Consider the following 15461-nt stretch of genomic DNA (forward strand, 5'->3'; position numbering starts at 1 on the left):
CGCAGACGGGTTGTGTTACGCAATGCATTAAAACTTGGAATAATTATAATCGTCTCGTGTATTACCATACCCCCGTCGTTTCAGAATACTCCTAAAAGGCACATGCGTCTTAAAAGTGGGGAAAGATTCATTGAGCTAACCGCAGTCATGTATCCCACACCATGCCATGACGCATCATAACAAATCAGTTCTCATTTGTTTGCAATCGTTTCGCTTCGAAATAACGGCTTCATTCAACCGACCACTGAAAGCGTGGATTCGCTTTTTTCGTGGAGGGGAAGCACACGCCTGATCTACTTGTTCCAACCCAAACACACACACACATACGCATCCCTCTACTTCCCATTGCGAGCGAGAAACACACAGTTATCTAGAATGCGGGATTAGATTGTCCACCGTGACACCGGGCACGGTACGGTGCGGCGGAAGTCGCTCATATTATTCAATCATCGTTGAAGGTCTAGGTAAAACGTCGCTCACAGACGAGCTCTTCCCCCCTCCCCCTCGGTTTGTGAAGCGCTGTGGAATGCTCTTTTCTTCAGCTCAAAGAAGAAGAAACTATTATGCACAGCCGGTAGCCAATGGCACGGTCCAAAGTGTCAGTGCCAGGGCGTACTTGACCGCGTGACATTGGTTTAGGGAGGGAAGAAGCCGTTACTCGCATGCGTTATTGAGGCGGCCCAACGACTATCCGGATGGATTTAAACTAGACAATTCGATTGACATTTGCCTTCGGTCGGTAGTCGTTGTTGGTGGTTGGTGGTGAGGAATTAACCCTTCGAGTCGCGGAAGCGTCACAGCACCGCTCTAACCACTCAGGCTTAGCTTGCGGTGTCGATTGGCGATATGATTTTGTGGTCAAGAGCTCGGGTTCATCGATGACAATTTAATTAAATCATAGCGTAAGATCTGGAACAAAAGTCACAGCCTGATGACGGCCCGAGGGGCGGAATGGTCGAAAGATCGTGACAAGAGGCGCGAAACCTGATGATCGTTCTAAACTGTAGCACATCGTGCTAGCGAGGAGGAGGGTTAGGCAGCAGTCAGAGAGGGATAGCAGGTAGACAGCATAACCCGGTTCGCCACTAGCCCTGCCCTCGCCGCGCAATTCGCATATCTCGGTGACAACAATTGGATGTGGTCTAAATTAGTTGATCTTCCTTGCCACACCATCCGCAGCATCCATGGCTCTCGTGGCGTCCGCGCAGCGTGTCATTGATGGGGGTGCATGGTCAGTGTTTTAGCGACCGAGCGCTATGGAGACATTCAGTTGGTGCTGTCAGTTTGGTAAAGGCACACTGCTCCAGATACACCGCCGGGAGATTAGATCAATAAGCGGTTCAGTGCGTACGGCTGCAGCAGGTAGTGAAGATGCACACATTCGTTGAGGGAATGTTGGAGCAGTTAAACTCCTGAGAACAGATTTTAAGATCCAATGTGGATCGTGCGTTTAGAATCCAATGTGAATCCAACAATGTTACAGTTAATTACTTACCTCAAGTTCAGTGTTAAACAGTCATAATTGTAAATGTTTGGGTAAAGGGAGAGAAAAAAGAGAGTGTCCAGAATGAATGAATGACTCAGTGTTCGTGTCCATACGTGTGCGCCAGTGGGAGGGAGTGGAAGAGGAAGGGTTTTAATTGAATTTAATTAATTTGAAAATTACTCTTGTCCGCAGTGTGCGCGAGTGCCACGGTGCCGCATCCTCCCGTTCAGTTCCGTCTGCCCGTCCGTCGTCCAGTGCCAGTGGTTGCAGAAACAAAATCCAATCGTGACACGAATGAAAGATCAACCGGCTAGTGGCGGTGTTAGTGTAGTGTAGCGCCGCATCTACTACTAAGGGCCACGCCACACTTCCAGGGCCAGGAATCTCAAACTACACGGTGATCGCGGTACTGCTAGGACTGGGCCACACTTCTTGCCAGGCCAGACGACACCGAGGAACGGAACCGGAGCGATCGTATCGCGTGTGCATTAGTTTCTGTTCCATTTATCTTGCCACTCTGTGCAAACGATCGGACGGCACCGCGAGAGCCGGGTGCTGTTATCGGGCAGAGTTTGATTTTATCTTTTACCAACTTCCAGTTTTATTTTTGTGTTTTTAAGTAAGTCTATGTTAGCAAACAAGTGAATAATGTGCGTATGATGCGCTGTGCTGAAGAAGGAATAGTGGAAATGTGTGGGCGATGAAAGATAGATAGCTAGTAAATAAATAATAGGCCGAAAGCAAGACCATTATCCTTAGTCGCGCTGTGGGCCACGATCGAACCCCGATCAAGCCAATAATTTGAGACCGATTGCGTGAAGGGTGCTTTAGCCAATATCTAATAAAGAGAAACAAAAAAAAAAAAACGAGATCTTAAGTGCAACTGTGAGTCGTAGAGACGTGTTTGATATTCTACTTTCGTTTGCGTCATCCTGTCGTGAGTCCCAGGTTAAAGGATGGCTGCCGATCGTCAGACGCTGGATGAGAAGAAGCCCCTCAATCGGATCTTCATGCGACCGGGTGTGATCGAGGAGGAGCCGGACTCGCTCGACAGCGTGATCAGTAATCTTCCGCTGACCGTTGTACCGAGTCTGGCCCGCATTTCAACACACGGAAGCGCCTTCAGCCGGCAGGAGAGCGTAAGGTAGGTGGAAGCCACTGTTCTGTACTAATCAGCAACGCGAATGCATCTAATAAAGCGTGATCGTGCGGCCTGAGGGCCGTGTGGTCAGTGGCCGCCATCGCGTCTAGCGCACCGGCGATAACACGGCTGCGACTGTGTGCGTGTGCGCGCGGGTAGAATCTGTTTCCTCGTTGTTTATTGTTTTGATTTGTGGAGCAGAAGCTGCGAGGCTTGCGAATCTGGCACTATCTGGGTGCGGCGGACAACCAAAACAATGACGATGATGTTTGGTCAACGATTGCTGCTCGTGCTGGGATGCGCGGCTCGAGTGATGGCTGAAGCTTATCGGTCGGTTCGGCTCGACTAATCCAGTGCGGGCAAGATTCGGGCGGTTTCTTTGGGGCAATGGAATTGATAGATTTGATTGGATGGTTGGCTGCTCATTTCAAGGATTCTAAGAGGTCCGGGTATAATAAATAATTGAATTCAAGGAACTGTCCAGCGATCCAGCAATTTGTACACCGGAAATCAGTTACCAGGAAGTCACGTACTCAAAACAACATAGCAGAGGGCAGATATGGTATGATCTACAATAACAGATTGAATAAAATGGGATCATCGATGAGAAGTATTTTTGTGGTCAATTTACACCTGAATAATGTTGAAAAGCCCTTCCATTACATGTTCTCTTCCGGAATCAACAAATCGACCATTCGAAAGCATTCGATTTTCCATTTGTTTACATTTGAAATGTGTAAAAGCACGACGATGGACCTGTTTGCATAAGCTTCGTTGCGTTCGGATTTGTGTGTTGACATTTAACGCTACACTAACTGGACGCAAAAATTTACGCACCCACACACATACACACCCTCACATACCTTTTACTCGGAAGTGTAGCAGGAACCCTGTAGCATCAAAAGCAGCTTTTTATCACATTCGCAGCGCAGCAATAAATCGATGGCAAACGAAGACAATCCACCTTCGTCCAAGACGATCGGACGGAACGGTAAACAATGTCACATGAAACACTAAAACCCTCGCAAAAACCGTGTCGTCGTCGGCTGTTTACGCCGGGTTTTATGGCGCGTGTTCAATTGGTGCTATTAGCAGAGGGTATACGCGGCCATAGTAGTTGTCAAGTACGTAACGCAACTGCGAACGAACCCACTGCAAAAGCCAGGGGTCAGCACGGGTCTTTGTGTGCGTGTGAGCTCGTTGCACAAATTATTGCCGGTTTGGTTTGGTAGATCGGTGTCCGATTAGTCGGAAAGACGATTGATAGCAGATGGGAAGGTCCCTGAGCTGACCGGCACTGCAATTACAACTGTTTTGAGCCGGTCTCCCCGGTCCACCGATGGATGGCTTTTAGCGAAGGGCAATGATAACAACCATTTGTCGGATGAGTCAGCACAAGAATGTGTGCGTTTTGTCTTTAACTTGCGTTGGTTTCAGTTGCTTATCGTCCGTGAATTGTCTCGCTAGCGGGCTGCAGAGAGCGTAAAGGGCTTATAAGCCTCGCAGAACATAGACAATGTGGGTCAAAAATGCCGTACTATTTGAGAATTCTGGATTAAATAATACTCAAACTAGCAGTTTGAAAAGAACTTTAACATGTACTGATAAGAAGTGGCTCAAACACTCTGTGCTCTTTGGCTTCAAGGGATTGCTTTCTACACTCTTGAGAATACCTGCAACGACATCTATTTGTAGATAAGCAATGCTTTATCGAGCTTTGATCGAACTTTTTATCGTCGATTAGCACGAAGCCGAAACGAAACGTTTGTTTGTTTATGTTTGAAAATGGAAAATGGTGCAGCACTGCTCACTATGGCTCCTTCCGCTGCTCAATGGAAGTGAACGTCACTGATTGTGCTGTGTGTATGACGTATTCAGAAGACTTTGCAATGTCGAGCAAAACCGACTCTGTACGACAGCGAACAATCGCTGATAGTGTTGGAGGAGCGACCGCCAAACGGCAGCAGCAGGGAGGGGGGGGGGGTTCGATCGAGTGTTAGTAACCGGCAGTTGTCCGTGGCAGTAGTGGTAGTGGTGGCAGAAATCGATCGCACAAGCTAGCGAGCGGTCGCGCGGTCACCGCAGTCGAACGAAAGCACCCCGCACGAGATTAGTCTTGAACGCACGCTCGGCACGATTAAATCGATTCGTAGCCGATTCCATCACCTGTGGGTGTTTTAGTAGTGCGCAGGAGGCTTGCTGCTGCTGCTGCTGCTGGTGTGTGGTGACTGTGCGAAGTAAGAGATGCCTTCTGCTGTACCGTGCTACAGCATCTGAATCTGTGTGTAAGCGAGCGGATCGGGACTAGAGGATTTGGGAGCGTGAGATTAAGGATTAAGCTCCAACATGAGCTTTGGACAGCGCAAAAACTTTACCGTGCCGGTGGATGCGGAATCGCCCGAAGCACGAGACGATGCCAAGCTGCTCCCGCTGGGACCGTTCGACAAGATACCGCCGATCATAATCGATGGACAGGATGCACCCAAAACGCCGATCACACCGACCACGCCGATTATTTACTGTCCGCAGTCACCGTCGGCGACAAGCAAAAGGTTGGTAGAGGAAAGGGCAAGTGCAGCCAGACATAAAGACAGTGTATGTGGTTGTAAACCGTGTGTCAGACCCTTACTTTATGTCTTACAGGAGGATTGATTGAGAATCGGGTCTAGATCATGGAACGGGCCCGATGTAACAGGCAGGCATTCTACCGGAACGGAAATGTAGCCGGGTGTAATGATTTGAATTTTAAATGAGTGCCAGTGTCTCGTGAATTGCAGCCGGATTGTGTCACAAGCAACAACCGTTTGCCGGTGCCTTCGGGTCTGTCTAAGTGTGTGCTAGTGGCACGTTTGTGCGTTGCGTGTTTCGGAGCGAATATGATTTGTCCATTACTCGAGCGATTTATTCCGCCGCAAAGCTGTTCGGCTAGCAGCGCAACTTGTTTGAATACAGTCTTTTTAATGGCTCATTTTTCCCATATCGCATTGAGAGTGGGTTCTAACGGTGAGCTACTAGCGAGTTATGGAACATTCCAGAACCTCTACATACCGCTACCTTTTTAGTGAGATCACTTAGAAAGATCTCTTATCGATCGTTTGTGCCAACTCGGCTCCGACGTTAAGAAGAGCACATATTTATCTTGAACAAACATTTCTAAATATTTAGCCGAAAAAGTGTGCTAACGATGGGCAAATATTGGCGCACGGTGGATTCTACATCGGGCCAATTATTGGGCACTTAACTCACTCATTCGGATGTGCTTCATTACGTGCGACACGTGCCCATCATTCGCTCACGCGCATCCAATTTAGGTTGGAAGCCAGCTGACCCTACTCAACCCACGATTAGCCAAGCGTTTTGAAGTACCATATCGTTTCTTTCTTCCTTTCCGTCTCAACCAGGAGTCGAGCATTACGACCGGGAACGACGCGAAAGTACCGTCGACGGGCGATTCTGAAGAATGGCGACTGCAACATTGTCCTCTCGAAAGTCTCCCGGCAAAGGCTACGCTTTCTGCAAGGTGAGTGCAAGGATAGGTTGAATGTTTTGTGTCCCCTAAGAACGATTAAGGATATGGTTTTGATTTGCAGACATTTTCACCACGCTGGTCGATGCTCAGTGGCGCTGGACGTTGCTCGTATTTGCGTTCAGCTTCATCGGATCGTGGCTGTTTTTCGGAGCTATCTGGTGGCTGATCGCGTTCACGCATGGCGATCTGGAGGAGATGCATTTACCGAAAAATCAAGGTAAAAGTTTAGTGCAAACGACGCGATGCTTTGTCATACTAATGCGTTTCTTTGTTTTTGCAGAGGAATCGGGCTGGAAGCCTTGTGTGTTCAACATCGAATCGTACACATCCGCATTTCTGTTTTCGATCGAGACGCAAACGACGATCGGATACGGTTACCGAACGACGACGGAAGAGTGTCCCGAAGCGATCTTCATCATGTGCTTCCAGTCGATCTACGGTGTCATGATGCAGGCGTTCATGGTGGGCTTTGTGTTTGCGAAGATGACCCGTCCGAAGCATCGCACCCAGACACTACTCTTCTCGAAGCATGCCGTCGTTTGTCAGCGGGACGGTGAGCTGAGTTTGATGTTCCGCGTGGGGGATATGCGCAAGAGTCACATCATTGGAGCAAACATACGTGCGCAGCTCATCCGCACGAAGCTGTCCCGCGAGGGCGAAGTGATGGCCCAGTATCAGCACGAGCTGGAAGTGGGCGCGGATCATTGCGGTTCGGATCTGTTCTTCATCTGGCCCCAGATTGTGACGCATCGGATCAATGCGGAATCTCCGTTCTACAACATGTCGGCGTCGGATCTGCTACAAGACCGGTTCGAGATTGTCGTCATCCTGGAGGGTACGGTAGAGTCGACGGGCCAATCGACCCAGGCGCGGTCGAGCTACGTCAACACGGAGATCCTGTGGGGTCACCGGTTCGAGCCGATCGTGTTCTACAACAAGGAGAACCAGGTGTACGAGATCAACTACAGCAAGTTTAACGAGACGCACTCCGTCGATACGCCACTGTGCTCGGCCCGTGAGCTGGCCGAGTTTTACAAGTACCAGGACGACTATCGCAACCAAGGTAGGGCGGTGGCGCGGGCTACGAACACTGCTACGGTTGGTGGCTGTTGACGGTAGTGATGACTGATGTGGCGGTGTCTGTCTGTCTGTACTTTTATTTGTAGCCGAAGATCATCATCATCTTCAAACGCCAGCGTAGAGTTTGTTGTCGTTGTTGACCGTTTGCGTATGTTGTGTGCTGTACTGTACGGTTTGCTAGTTTGCGCTTACGCTGCGTAGTTATCCCCATCATCCTGCTTTGTGCTTTTGTTGTTGTGTGCTCGATCGATCATGCCTCTAAGAATCTCATCTCCTCACCATATCTCATTATAGTCGCTCGTACTGTATATCGGTAATGTAAGTTGGTATATTTGAGCCACTTGCTGCGGTTGCGGAATCTGAGGTATTAATCGGGATTTTTCCCTCCGCTGTTCACAGATCAGTCTGAAGTGGGCTCGACCAAGTCAATGTTTGAAAGACGTTGGCACCAGCATTACACCAACACCGTCCGAACGCTCAGTTCGATCTACGCAGAAGACGAACGCCAGTCGTCCGTGGGAGTCCAGGGGCGCTACCTGACAATCCAGGGTGTTCCCCGGAGGCCCCGGTCCTACCAGCAGCTGGAGAGCAATCTGCGCAATCTCTTCAATCCACCGTCGGTCACAGTTTCGCCCTCATCGACCAGCTCCATCCGTATCGAGAGTCCGTAGCAATGCGACACAGGTACTGTGCGTGCTTTGGAACGGTCCAACTAGTCCCGGGTGGGTCCCGACGGTTCCGGCTGAGTTACCACTGGTTGCTTTTGTTTTATTTGTTTTAGTGTAGTTGTAGTTTAACCTTCGTTGGGATCCGTTCTGTTTTTAACGATTGCATCCTATGAATCTTGCGTAATCATCATCTGCTGCATATTTATGATAGGCTTAGGCGCGTAACGATACTCCTCCGAGACGTCTCATTCGGTTGAAGGGTGCGCAAGGCCCCCGTGTATGAGTGTGAGAATAATTATTCCCTGTATTAAACGATATAAATTCACAAATTGAACTCATTCAACGCTAATCGAGATTGTACGATTGTTTGATTAAACACATCCGAAAATTGACCCTAATAACGTAATGAACGGTGAGATTGAGTACTTGCTCCACAAATGATCCATCAATCAGAACTCTTTTCCTGCTGCTGATAGTCAATCGTTTCGATCGATTGATGAGCCTCTTTTAATTGCAATAACATTCGAGTGCTTGAAGATGGACACAAGTTGTATCTGGTTTTGGGCCATACGTAACCAAGATTGATAGAATTGATAAGACTTGAATTTCTGTTGGATATCTGTAGGCATCGTATTCAAAACGCGATACATTCTAGAAGCAGCTGGCGAGAAGTGGGGATTTTCAATTTGTTTGCAGTTATCAGCCAATTACCTACTCATGAGTCTACTGGATTTAAAAATACTTGTTGCTGAGCTATTTTGAATGGTGCTTTGTAGGATATGAGCGAAGAAAATAATCCCCCGGAGATAATGTCGATATTATCGATAATATCGATATGGACCGATGCAATTATCGCTCCTACAGCAGCGATGATATTAACGAAGACCTTTGATCCAAACGATGTTTATTGCCATTTCCGATTGAATTAGCATGATTTTATTGTTGATAAATTGTGTTGATCGATGTATGAGCGTGTGATTATCGCTTGTTGACACTATCGATCAGAGCATCACCTTTGCGTCGTCGAAGTAAGAAAAATGATGTAAGAAATCGGTTAAAGTAGGCTGCGCCTCAAGCAGGATGAGTGGCCGAACGTTGGCGCTATCTCTAGGGCCCCGCATGGAATCGATACGTTGCAACCAGATCCACCTATATCTGGGACGAGAAGCAGGGGACGAGATAGAGGTTGAGGTGAGAAAAGCATGTGCTCGTGCGTGCAAGGCACCCGCCGTCCGTTCCTCCGCGCGAATCGTAAATCAGTCCGGTAACAATGGGAGCCACTTTTCGCGGTCGCCATTGATGGGTGGTAGGCTGTGTGAAGGGTTTTGACGATCGCCACCGTTCAGTATCGTTCATCCGGTGGTCAGGGTAACATCTCCATTCACGAGTTGTGTAGCGATTGGTGGTCGTAGCCCGTGTCTAGCAGCATTTGTTGTCTGGCACATGGTCGGAAGTGTTGCCTGGCGTATGGCGTGAAGCGAATAAGCAATCAGTGGCTTTGAAGTGAGTGCATTAGCTGATGATCATTTAGCGAAGGTTTCAGTGCAGGTGAAAGATGAACTACGACAGTGATCAACAACAGCAGCAGCAGCAGCAGCAGCAGCAGTCGCTGTCGCTGGCACCGGATGGAACGGGAAGATGGGAACGTTCGATGCTGAAGCTCGGACCCTTTGACCCACCACATTCGCCGGGAGGATACGGAGAGCAGTTCGCATACTCGTCGCCCATCACTCCAGTGACCCCAAACACACCGCTAGTGTGCTATCCCATGAAGTGAGTGCTTTGCGCAGGAAGAGGTCACGTGGTGTATATGATTATAGCTTCCGTTTTATGGCGCTATGAACTTCCCAATGGTCTAATTCCACCAGCAAACACATTGCCATCCAAGTTCGTGTCGAATTAGTAGCTCCTTACGGTCTTTCTGTGGGACTGTGCTCCAAAGAGTTGATGTTTGTTTGCCTGCCGTACTGTTCAACCGGTTAGGTGATAAGAAACGTGTCAATTTGCAGCGCCCGCAAACGTCTTGACCGGCGCAGTGTTTGATGACCGATGGGTAAACATTCCGGTTGGTTGCGGTCTACCCTTTTAGACCACCAAGACGGCGGTTGATTAATCGTTTATCGGTCCCGTCTGGGATGACCATCGCCAACGGGGAGCCGTTATCTCCTTTGCCGGTAGAGTACCGCAACCAAGAGATAAGCATGCAACATCAGGTACTGATTGGAATGCTCTGTGTCGCCAAATCGATGCAAAATTGTGGTTTTGCTGTGTCTTCTGGGGTGGCCTCAAGCACCGATTAGCTGGCAATTAGATGGATTAGCACGATATCGTAGAGCGTGGGTTCGGATAGCATGGAACTCTAGGCACGTATCAATCTGCTCGAACATATATCTTGAACGTTTTTGTTTAGCTTCTTGAGGTGCGTTTCAATGTGTTTGTAACATGCGCTGTCTTGAGTGTTACAAAACTGGATAAACATTGACTCATCGGTGGTATCGGATTGAAATGCAACGTTTATTTTTGTTTTGTTGTAAAATGACGCTACCAGGTGTGAAAGACGACCCTTAGTACCGAGCACCAGCGTCTTTTCGCAATCTTATCGAGCTTCTCACACTATCGATTACTCACCAAATTGTGATAACGATACGAGGTTTGTCAGCCGAACTCACCCGGAACAGTACGCAGGGCCAGTCGTTTGTTTGCTGCGTTTGAAAGAAGAAGCGCCGGACCGTCTAAGACATACTGGTTCCGGCATGGGGCCTGCGTCCGAAACCATACCGATCGATGCAAGGAGAGACTCTAGCACGTACATCTTCACAGAGCGCAATCAAATAAACCTGAAAACACGTGTAACTATTTGAATGCTTCGTTTCAGAAACCGTGTACTTCGCCCGGGAGTGAATCGAAAGTATCGCAAGCGCGCCATCTTGAAGAACGGAGACTGCAATGTGGTGCTATCGCGACCACCTCGGCAACATTTGCGCTTTTTGCAGGGTAAGGCCCGGGTTTGACAACAGTTCATAGTAGGCGAGAAGTAATACGGGTGTTGATCTTTTGCAGACATCTTCACCACGCTGGTCGATGCGCAGTGGCGTTGGACGTTGCTGGTGTTTGCGTTCAGCTTTGTCGGGTCGTGGCTGTTCTTCGCCGTCATCTGGTGGCTGATTTCGTACACGCACGGTGACCTTGAGGAGTTACATCTGCCCGATAACCAGTGTAAGTAGCGGCTACGATTGGCGGACGGCAGCAATATGGTCCGTTATCGAACCGGCACGTGCTTTATCGGTGTGTGTTTTCTCCCTTTTCTTAGCTGAAATCGGATGGATCCCGTGCGTGTACAACATCTACTCGTTCACGTCGGCGTTCCTGTTTTCGATCGAAACGCAGCACACGATCGGGTACGGTGTGCGCACCACGACGGAGGAGTGCCCCGAAGCCATCTTCGTAATGTGCTTCCAGTCGATCTACGGACTGATGATACAGGCGTTCATGGTTGGCATAGTGTTCGCGAAGATGACGCGTCCGAAGCAGCGCAGCCAGACGCTGCTGTTTTCGAAAAATGCCGTCGTCTGCCAGCGCGATGGTGAGCTGTGCCTGATGTTCCGCGTGGGGGATATGCGCAAGAGTCACATTATCGGTGCGTCCGTGCGAGCGCAGCTGATAAGAACGAAGACGACGCGCGAGGGAGAAACGATGGCCCAGTATCAGCACGAGCTGGACGTGGGCTCGGACGGCAGCTCGTCCGAGCTGTTCTTCATCTGGCCCCAGATTGTGGTGCATCGGATCGATAAGAACTCGGCACTGTACAACATGTCCGCGTCGGATATGCTGCGCGAGCGGTTCGAGGTCGTCGTCATTCTGGAGGGTACGGTGGAGTCGACGGGCCAATCGACCCAGGCGCGGTCGAGCTACGTCAACACGGAAATTCTGTGGGGCCATCGGTTCGAGCCGGTGGTGTGCTACAACAGAGAACAGCAGGGATATGAAATCAACTACAGCAAGTTTGACTCGACGCTGCAGGTCGACACACCGCTCTGTTCGGCCCGGGAGCTGGCCGAGTTTTATCGAGCGCAGGACGACTATCGCCCACCGACTGGTAAGGATAGCGCGATTACAGATTGCGTTTCGCTGTAAGCTGTACATATCTGCTCATGATCAGCGGGAACACAGGCGCATTGTTGTGGAGAAGACCACACATAAACACACACCAACACCCACTCACCAATTACTCTCATCGCCATAGTATCGTAGTTATCCTCTCGTAGGAGTTTATGTCCGTGTGTCCGTCCCCACATCTATCACATCCGTCCAATGTACATACGAAGCAGCCCGGCCATTCCATTCCAGCAGTTGAAGCGTCGAAGTTGAATACACTCAGCAACAGAAGGCAACCGTACGATCATCGCCGTAGCACCGAAGCGCGACCTAATGCGTTCACTTTTCCGTGCAGATGTTGGCGATAATATGTCCACGAAGACGCAGCTCGAGCGCCGCTGGAAGGATCACTACAGCACGATAGTGAACACGCTCAGCCAGTACCATCTCGCGGATGAAGCGGGCGTCGGCGGTGGCACAGACCATCTCTATCCCACGCGCTACCTCACGATACAGGGCGTTCCGCGGCGAAGGAAATCGTACGTCGCGCTGCAGAACAATCTGTGGAACTTGTTCGATCGTCCTCCGAATCCGCGGCTAAAGATAACGTCCAAGGAGGACGGTGCCGGCAGTCCACGGCGAGTGTCGGACGATGATCCGATCGTGAACAGTGTGACGGTGCAGAATATCAACGAACGGTCCACAGCTGGTGGTGGAGGTGGAGCATAAGTGCTGGAGGTGTTCGTGCGTTACAAAGATCTGGTTTTAGGTTCGATGTGGCTCTTTGCCGGCTGGAGTGTGGCGGTTTTGCAGTGTACTTACGTTTAAGTGTGTAGTAGTAGCAGCCGGTTGAACCAGTTAGCTTTAGTGTACGAATTCCAGCTTGCAATGGGAGATGAAATAAAATTACTCTTTTATTTATCACTGCAAGGGACCCTCACATTTGATCACACGACTCAGATGCAATCCGACCGAACCGGCGAGGAAAGTAAAGATAAATATTTATTCCACTCGATGTGTTCTGTGTGCTTATCAGTGGAGCTACGGTGATTGATAAGTTGCTGGAAGAGCTAGATGAGGGGCTCGCATTTGGGCGTGATCATCACATCGCGCCCCGTTATCGTCCACCTTGAGAAGATGATGCTTCCCCAAACAACGCTAATCCAATGCACGTGGTTCTCTGACGGTAGAGTAGAGCGTCTTCGGTAAGATTTAGAGTGCCCTGGAGGCTAGTCGCGTTTGTATTCTGTTAGAAAGCGGTCGTGAATTATGCGTGATCTTGGCAAGCTGAAACTGCCGGAAGATGTCGAGTCAGGTGTGTTGCTTACGCTGGAGGATCGTTCTTCAAGACCGTTAAATGACAAGTATAGTCCATCTATCTTAACGCCGGATTCGAGCAGTTCGCCCAGATCTCCGTTTCGGTTCGACTCGATGCGATCTTCGGGAAGAAGGTTAGCATGCTCGCTCTAGAGCGGGATGGAGTGTTTTATTGGTTTTTGATTTCATTTCGCAGACCACCACACTACCGACCAGGGTACAAGAAACCCCGCAAGCGAGCAGTCTTTAAAAACGGATACTGTAACGTGAGTGCTACGAAGGTCCCGCACCAACGATTACGCTTTCTGCAAGGTAAGACAATGTAGCACGAGAGTTTGAACATGATTTGAGTCTGATTTGATGATTGTTTGCAGACATCTTCACCACACTGGTCGATGCACAGTGGCGCTGGACTTTGTTGGTGTTTGCGCTCGGGTTCGTCAGCTCGTGGGTCCTGTTCGGCGGGCTGTACTGGTTGATCTCATACACACACGGCGATCTGGACGAGAATCACTTGCCACCGTTGCAGGGTAAGCTCAAAGTCTGTTCTGCCCCCCCCAAATCATTCTAATGATGTGTCCTCCACTGACAGGAGACAACAACTGGACGCCGTGCATTTCGAACATCTACTCGTTCACGTCGTGCTTTCTGTTTTCGCTCGAAACGCAGCACACGATCGGGTACGGATCGCGCGCCATGGAGGAGGAGTGTCCGGAGGCGGTGTTCGTGATGACGCTCCAGTCCGTGCACGGTGTGATGGTGCAAGCCTTCCTGGCGGGCATCGTCTTTGCCAAGATGACGCGCTCGAAGGGACGCGCCCAGACGCTGCTCTTCTCGAAGCAGGCCGTCATTTCGCAGCGGGACGGTGAGCTGTGCCTGATGTTTCGCATCGGTGACATGCGCAAGAGCCACATCATCGGAGCGAACGTGCGGGCCCAGCTGATACGGGCGAAGGTGACGGGCGAGCGGGAAGTGATGCCCCAGTACCGGACCGAGCTGGCGCTGACGTCGGACGACTGCTCGTCGGATGTGTTTTTCCTCTGGCCGCAGATCGTGGTGCACCGGATCGACGAGAGGTCACCGCTGTACGGCTATTCTGCCGAGGATGTGCTGCTCGAGCGGTTCGAGATAGTGGTCGTGCTCGAGGGTACGGTCGAGTCGACGGGACAAACGACGCAGGCAAGGACGAGCTACGTCAACACGGAAATCCTGTGGGGCCATCGGTTCGAGCAGGTGCTGGTGTACAATGCGGACATTGAGAGCTATGAAATTGATTTTTCCAAGTTCAACGAGATGGTTGCGCTCGAGACGCCGCGCTGTTCGGCCAAGCAGCTGAAGGAGTGCTTCAAGCTTCCACTTAGAGGTGAGATTAGCGGGAGTGCGTGAAGGCGGAAAAAGGATTTATGAGCCAATGATTCATCTTGCAGGTCGGTCCTGTGATCCTTTGGTAGGACCCGAGCTGCGACTGTCCCATGTGGCGCTGGAGAGCGAACGAATCAATCCCCAGTTTCTGTTTCCCGTGTTTGACCGACGGCGATCGCGCTCATCAACCGAGCTGTAACCGCGAACGCACCTTCGGGTCAAATCGATCAGCCGCCGGCGTGATTAAATATCATTTGTATGATTGTGTGAGACAATAAACGTGTTTTCAGCAGTGCAATTCTGCCCAAAAGCACCGCTACAATGTCGATCGAGTCCTGAAGTGCCCAAGTGAAAATGACTCCGCAAGAAGACGGGGAAGAAGAAGAAGAAGACGGGCAGTCGCTTTTATTTAGAAACAAAGGGGAATTGGGAACCCAGTGGGCAATTATACGGAGGTCAAAGAGTGCATAATTAAGCGGAAGCGAAGATCGTGGAAGATCCTTGCCAGCGGGACGGCAGCGTGCACGAAGCGCGGACCCAGGACCTGCCCATTAGCAGCCCGCGAGCGGTGGCCCCCCGACGGCGTGGCATGTCATTTCTTCCGGCGCAAACAAATCTAGACAATGTAGCGGGAGGGGGGGGGGGGGGTTGGGACCGATGCAGGCCTGGCTACGCGGCTACAGAAACGTCGAAACGCCAGACGAATACAATTGGAGTGCCCGCGATGCTTAATGATCGCTTGCAACAGAGATCGGTAGCGGTAGCCAATTCCAATCGAATGCG

The 15461-nt window shown here is 50.2% G+C and overlaps 4 protein-coding genes and 1 long non-coding RNA gene across 11 annotated transcripts in view; 4 read left to right on the top strand and 1 right to left on the bottom strand.

The window, feature by feature from the left end:
• Positions 1-2352, top strand: part of LOC121588080 (G protein-activated inward rectifier potassium channel 3-like) — a 69423-nt gene extending 67071 nt beyond the window's left edge. For all 4 annotated transcript variants that reach the window (XM_041905631.1, XM_041905632.1, XM_041905634.1 and 1 more), the window contains one exon: positions 1679-2352. The gene's annotated coding sequence lies outside the window, so the exon portion shown is untranslated. The remainder of the gene's footprint in view (positions 1-1678) is intronic.
• LOC121588084 lies at positions 1978-3973 on the bottom strand. The gene is made up of 2 exons (XR_006004155.1): positions 3491-3973; positions 1978-3196 (listed from the first exon to the last, which is right to left on the bottom strand). It is a non-coding gene; the product is annotated as an uncharacterized LOC121588084 (long non-coding RNA).
• On the top strand, positions 2443-8253 carry LOC121588083 (G protein-activated inward rectifier potassium channel 3-like). Of its 3 annotated transcripts, XR_006004154.1 has the most exons (6): positions 4655-5179; positions 6029-6147; positions 6218-6373; positions 6437-7219; positions 7323-7554; positions 7636-7734. XR_006004154.1 is itself a non-coding variant. In XM_041905649.1 (5 exons), exons 1-5 carry the CDS (start codon positions 2443-2445, stop codon positions 7905-7907), a joined length of 1518 nt encoding a protein of 505 aa, XP_041761583.1. In that variant the 3' UTR covers positions 7908-8253. The 3 variants fall into 3 exon arrangements, 2 of the variants coding, with proteins under 2 accessions (XP_041761583.1, XP_041761582.1); XM_041905649.1 differs by lacking the exons at positions 4655-5179; positions 7323-7554 and adding an exon at positions 2443-2630 and having other exon boundaries at positions 7636-8253; XM_041905648.1 differs by lacking the exon at positions 7323-7554 and having other exon boundaries at positions 7636-8253.
• Positions 8254-9231: 978 nt separating this feature from the next.
• LOC121588955 (G protein-activated inward rectifier potassium channel 3-like) lies at positions 9232-12929 on the top strand. 2 transcript variants are annotated; one of them, XM_041907430.1, is made up of 5 exons: positions 9232-9677; positions 10780-10898; positions 10965-11120; positions 11215-12000; positions 12355-12929. In XM_041907430.1, the coding sequence occupies exons 1-5, from the start codon at positions 9460-9462 to the stop codon at positions 12726-12728; spliced, it is 1653 nt and encodes a 550-aa protein (XP_041763364.1). In that variant the 5' UTR covers positions 9232-9459; the 3' UTR covers positions 12729-12929. The 2 variants fall into 2 exon arrangements, with proteins under 2 accessions (XP_041763364.1, XP_041763365.1); XM_041907431.1 differs by lacking the exon at positions 9232-9677 and adding an exon at positions 10601-10710.
• A 93-nt stretch (positions 12930-13022) lies between these two features.
• LOC121588956 (G protein-activated inward rectifier potassium channel 3-like) lies at positions 13023-15292 on the top strand. The gene is made up of 5 exons (XM_041907432.1): positions 13023-13450; positions 13513-13628; positions 13691-13846; positions 13909-14679; positions 14744-15292. Exons 1-5 carry the CDS (start codon positions 13269-13271, stop codon positions 14875-14877), a joined length of 1359 nt encoding a protein of 452 aa, XP_041763366.1. The 5' UTR covers positions 13023-13268; the 3' UTR covers positions 14878-15292.
• The last annotated feature ends 169 nt before the right edge of the window (positions 15293-15461 follow it).

Source organism: Anopheles merus, chromosome 2R, assembly GCF_017562075.2.
Source record: "Anopheles merus strain MAF chromosome 2R, AmerM5.1, whole genome shotgun sequence".
Lineage (NCBI taxonomy): Eukaryota > Metazoa > Arthropoda > Insecta > Diptera > Culicidae > Anopheles > Anopheles merus.

Coding starts and splice junctions, on each gene's coding strand:
- LOC121588083 (XM_041905648.1), top strand. CDS start 4,974: ATGAGCTTTGGACAGCGCAAAAACTTTACCGTGCCGGTGGATGCGGAA. Junction 5,180..6,028: donor CCGTCGGCGACAAGCAAAAG/GTTGGTAGAGGA, acceptor CGTCTCAACCAG/GAGTCGAGCATTACGACCGG. Junction 7,220..7,635: donor GGACGACTATCGCAACCAAG/GTAGGGCGGTGG, acceptor CGCTGTTCACAG/ATCAGTCTGAAGTGGGCTCG.
- LOC121588956 (XM_041907432.1), top strand. CDS start 13,269: ATGCGTGATCTTGGCAAGCTGAAACTGCCGGAAGATGTCGAGTCAGGT. Junction 13,451..13,512: donor ATGCGATCTTCGGGAAGAAG/GTTAGCATGCTC, acceptor TTCATTTCGCAG/ACCACCACACTACCGACCAG. Junction 13,629..13,690: donor ACGATTACGCTTTCTGCAAG/GTAAGACAATGT, acceptor GATTGTTTGCAG/ACATCTTCACCACACTGGTC.
- LOC121588955 (XM_041907430.1), top strand. CDS start 9,460: ATGAACTACGACAGTGATCAACAACAGCAGCAGCAGCAGCAGCAGCAG. Junction 9,678..10,779: donor CTAGTGTGCTATCCCATGAA/GTGAGTGCTTTG, acceptor GCTTCGTTTCAG/AAACCGTGTACTTCGCCCGG. Junction 12,001..12,354: donor CGACTATCGCCCACCGACTG/GTAAGGATAGCG, acceptor TTTTCCGTGCAG/ATGTTGGCGATAATATGTCC.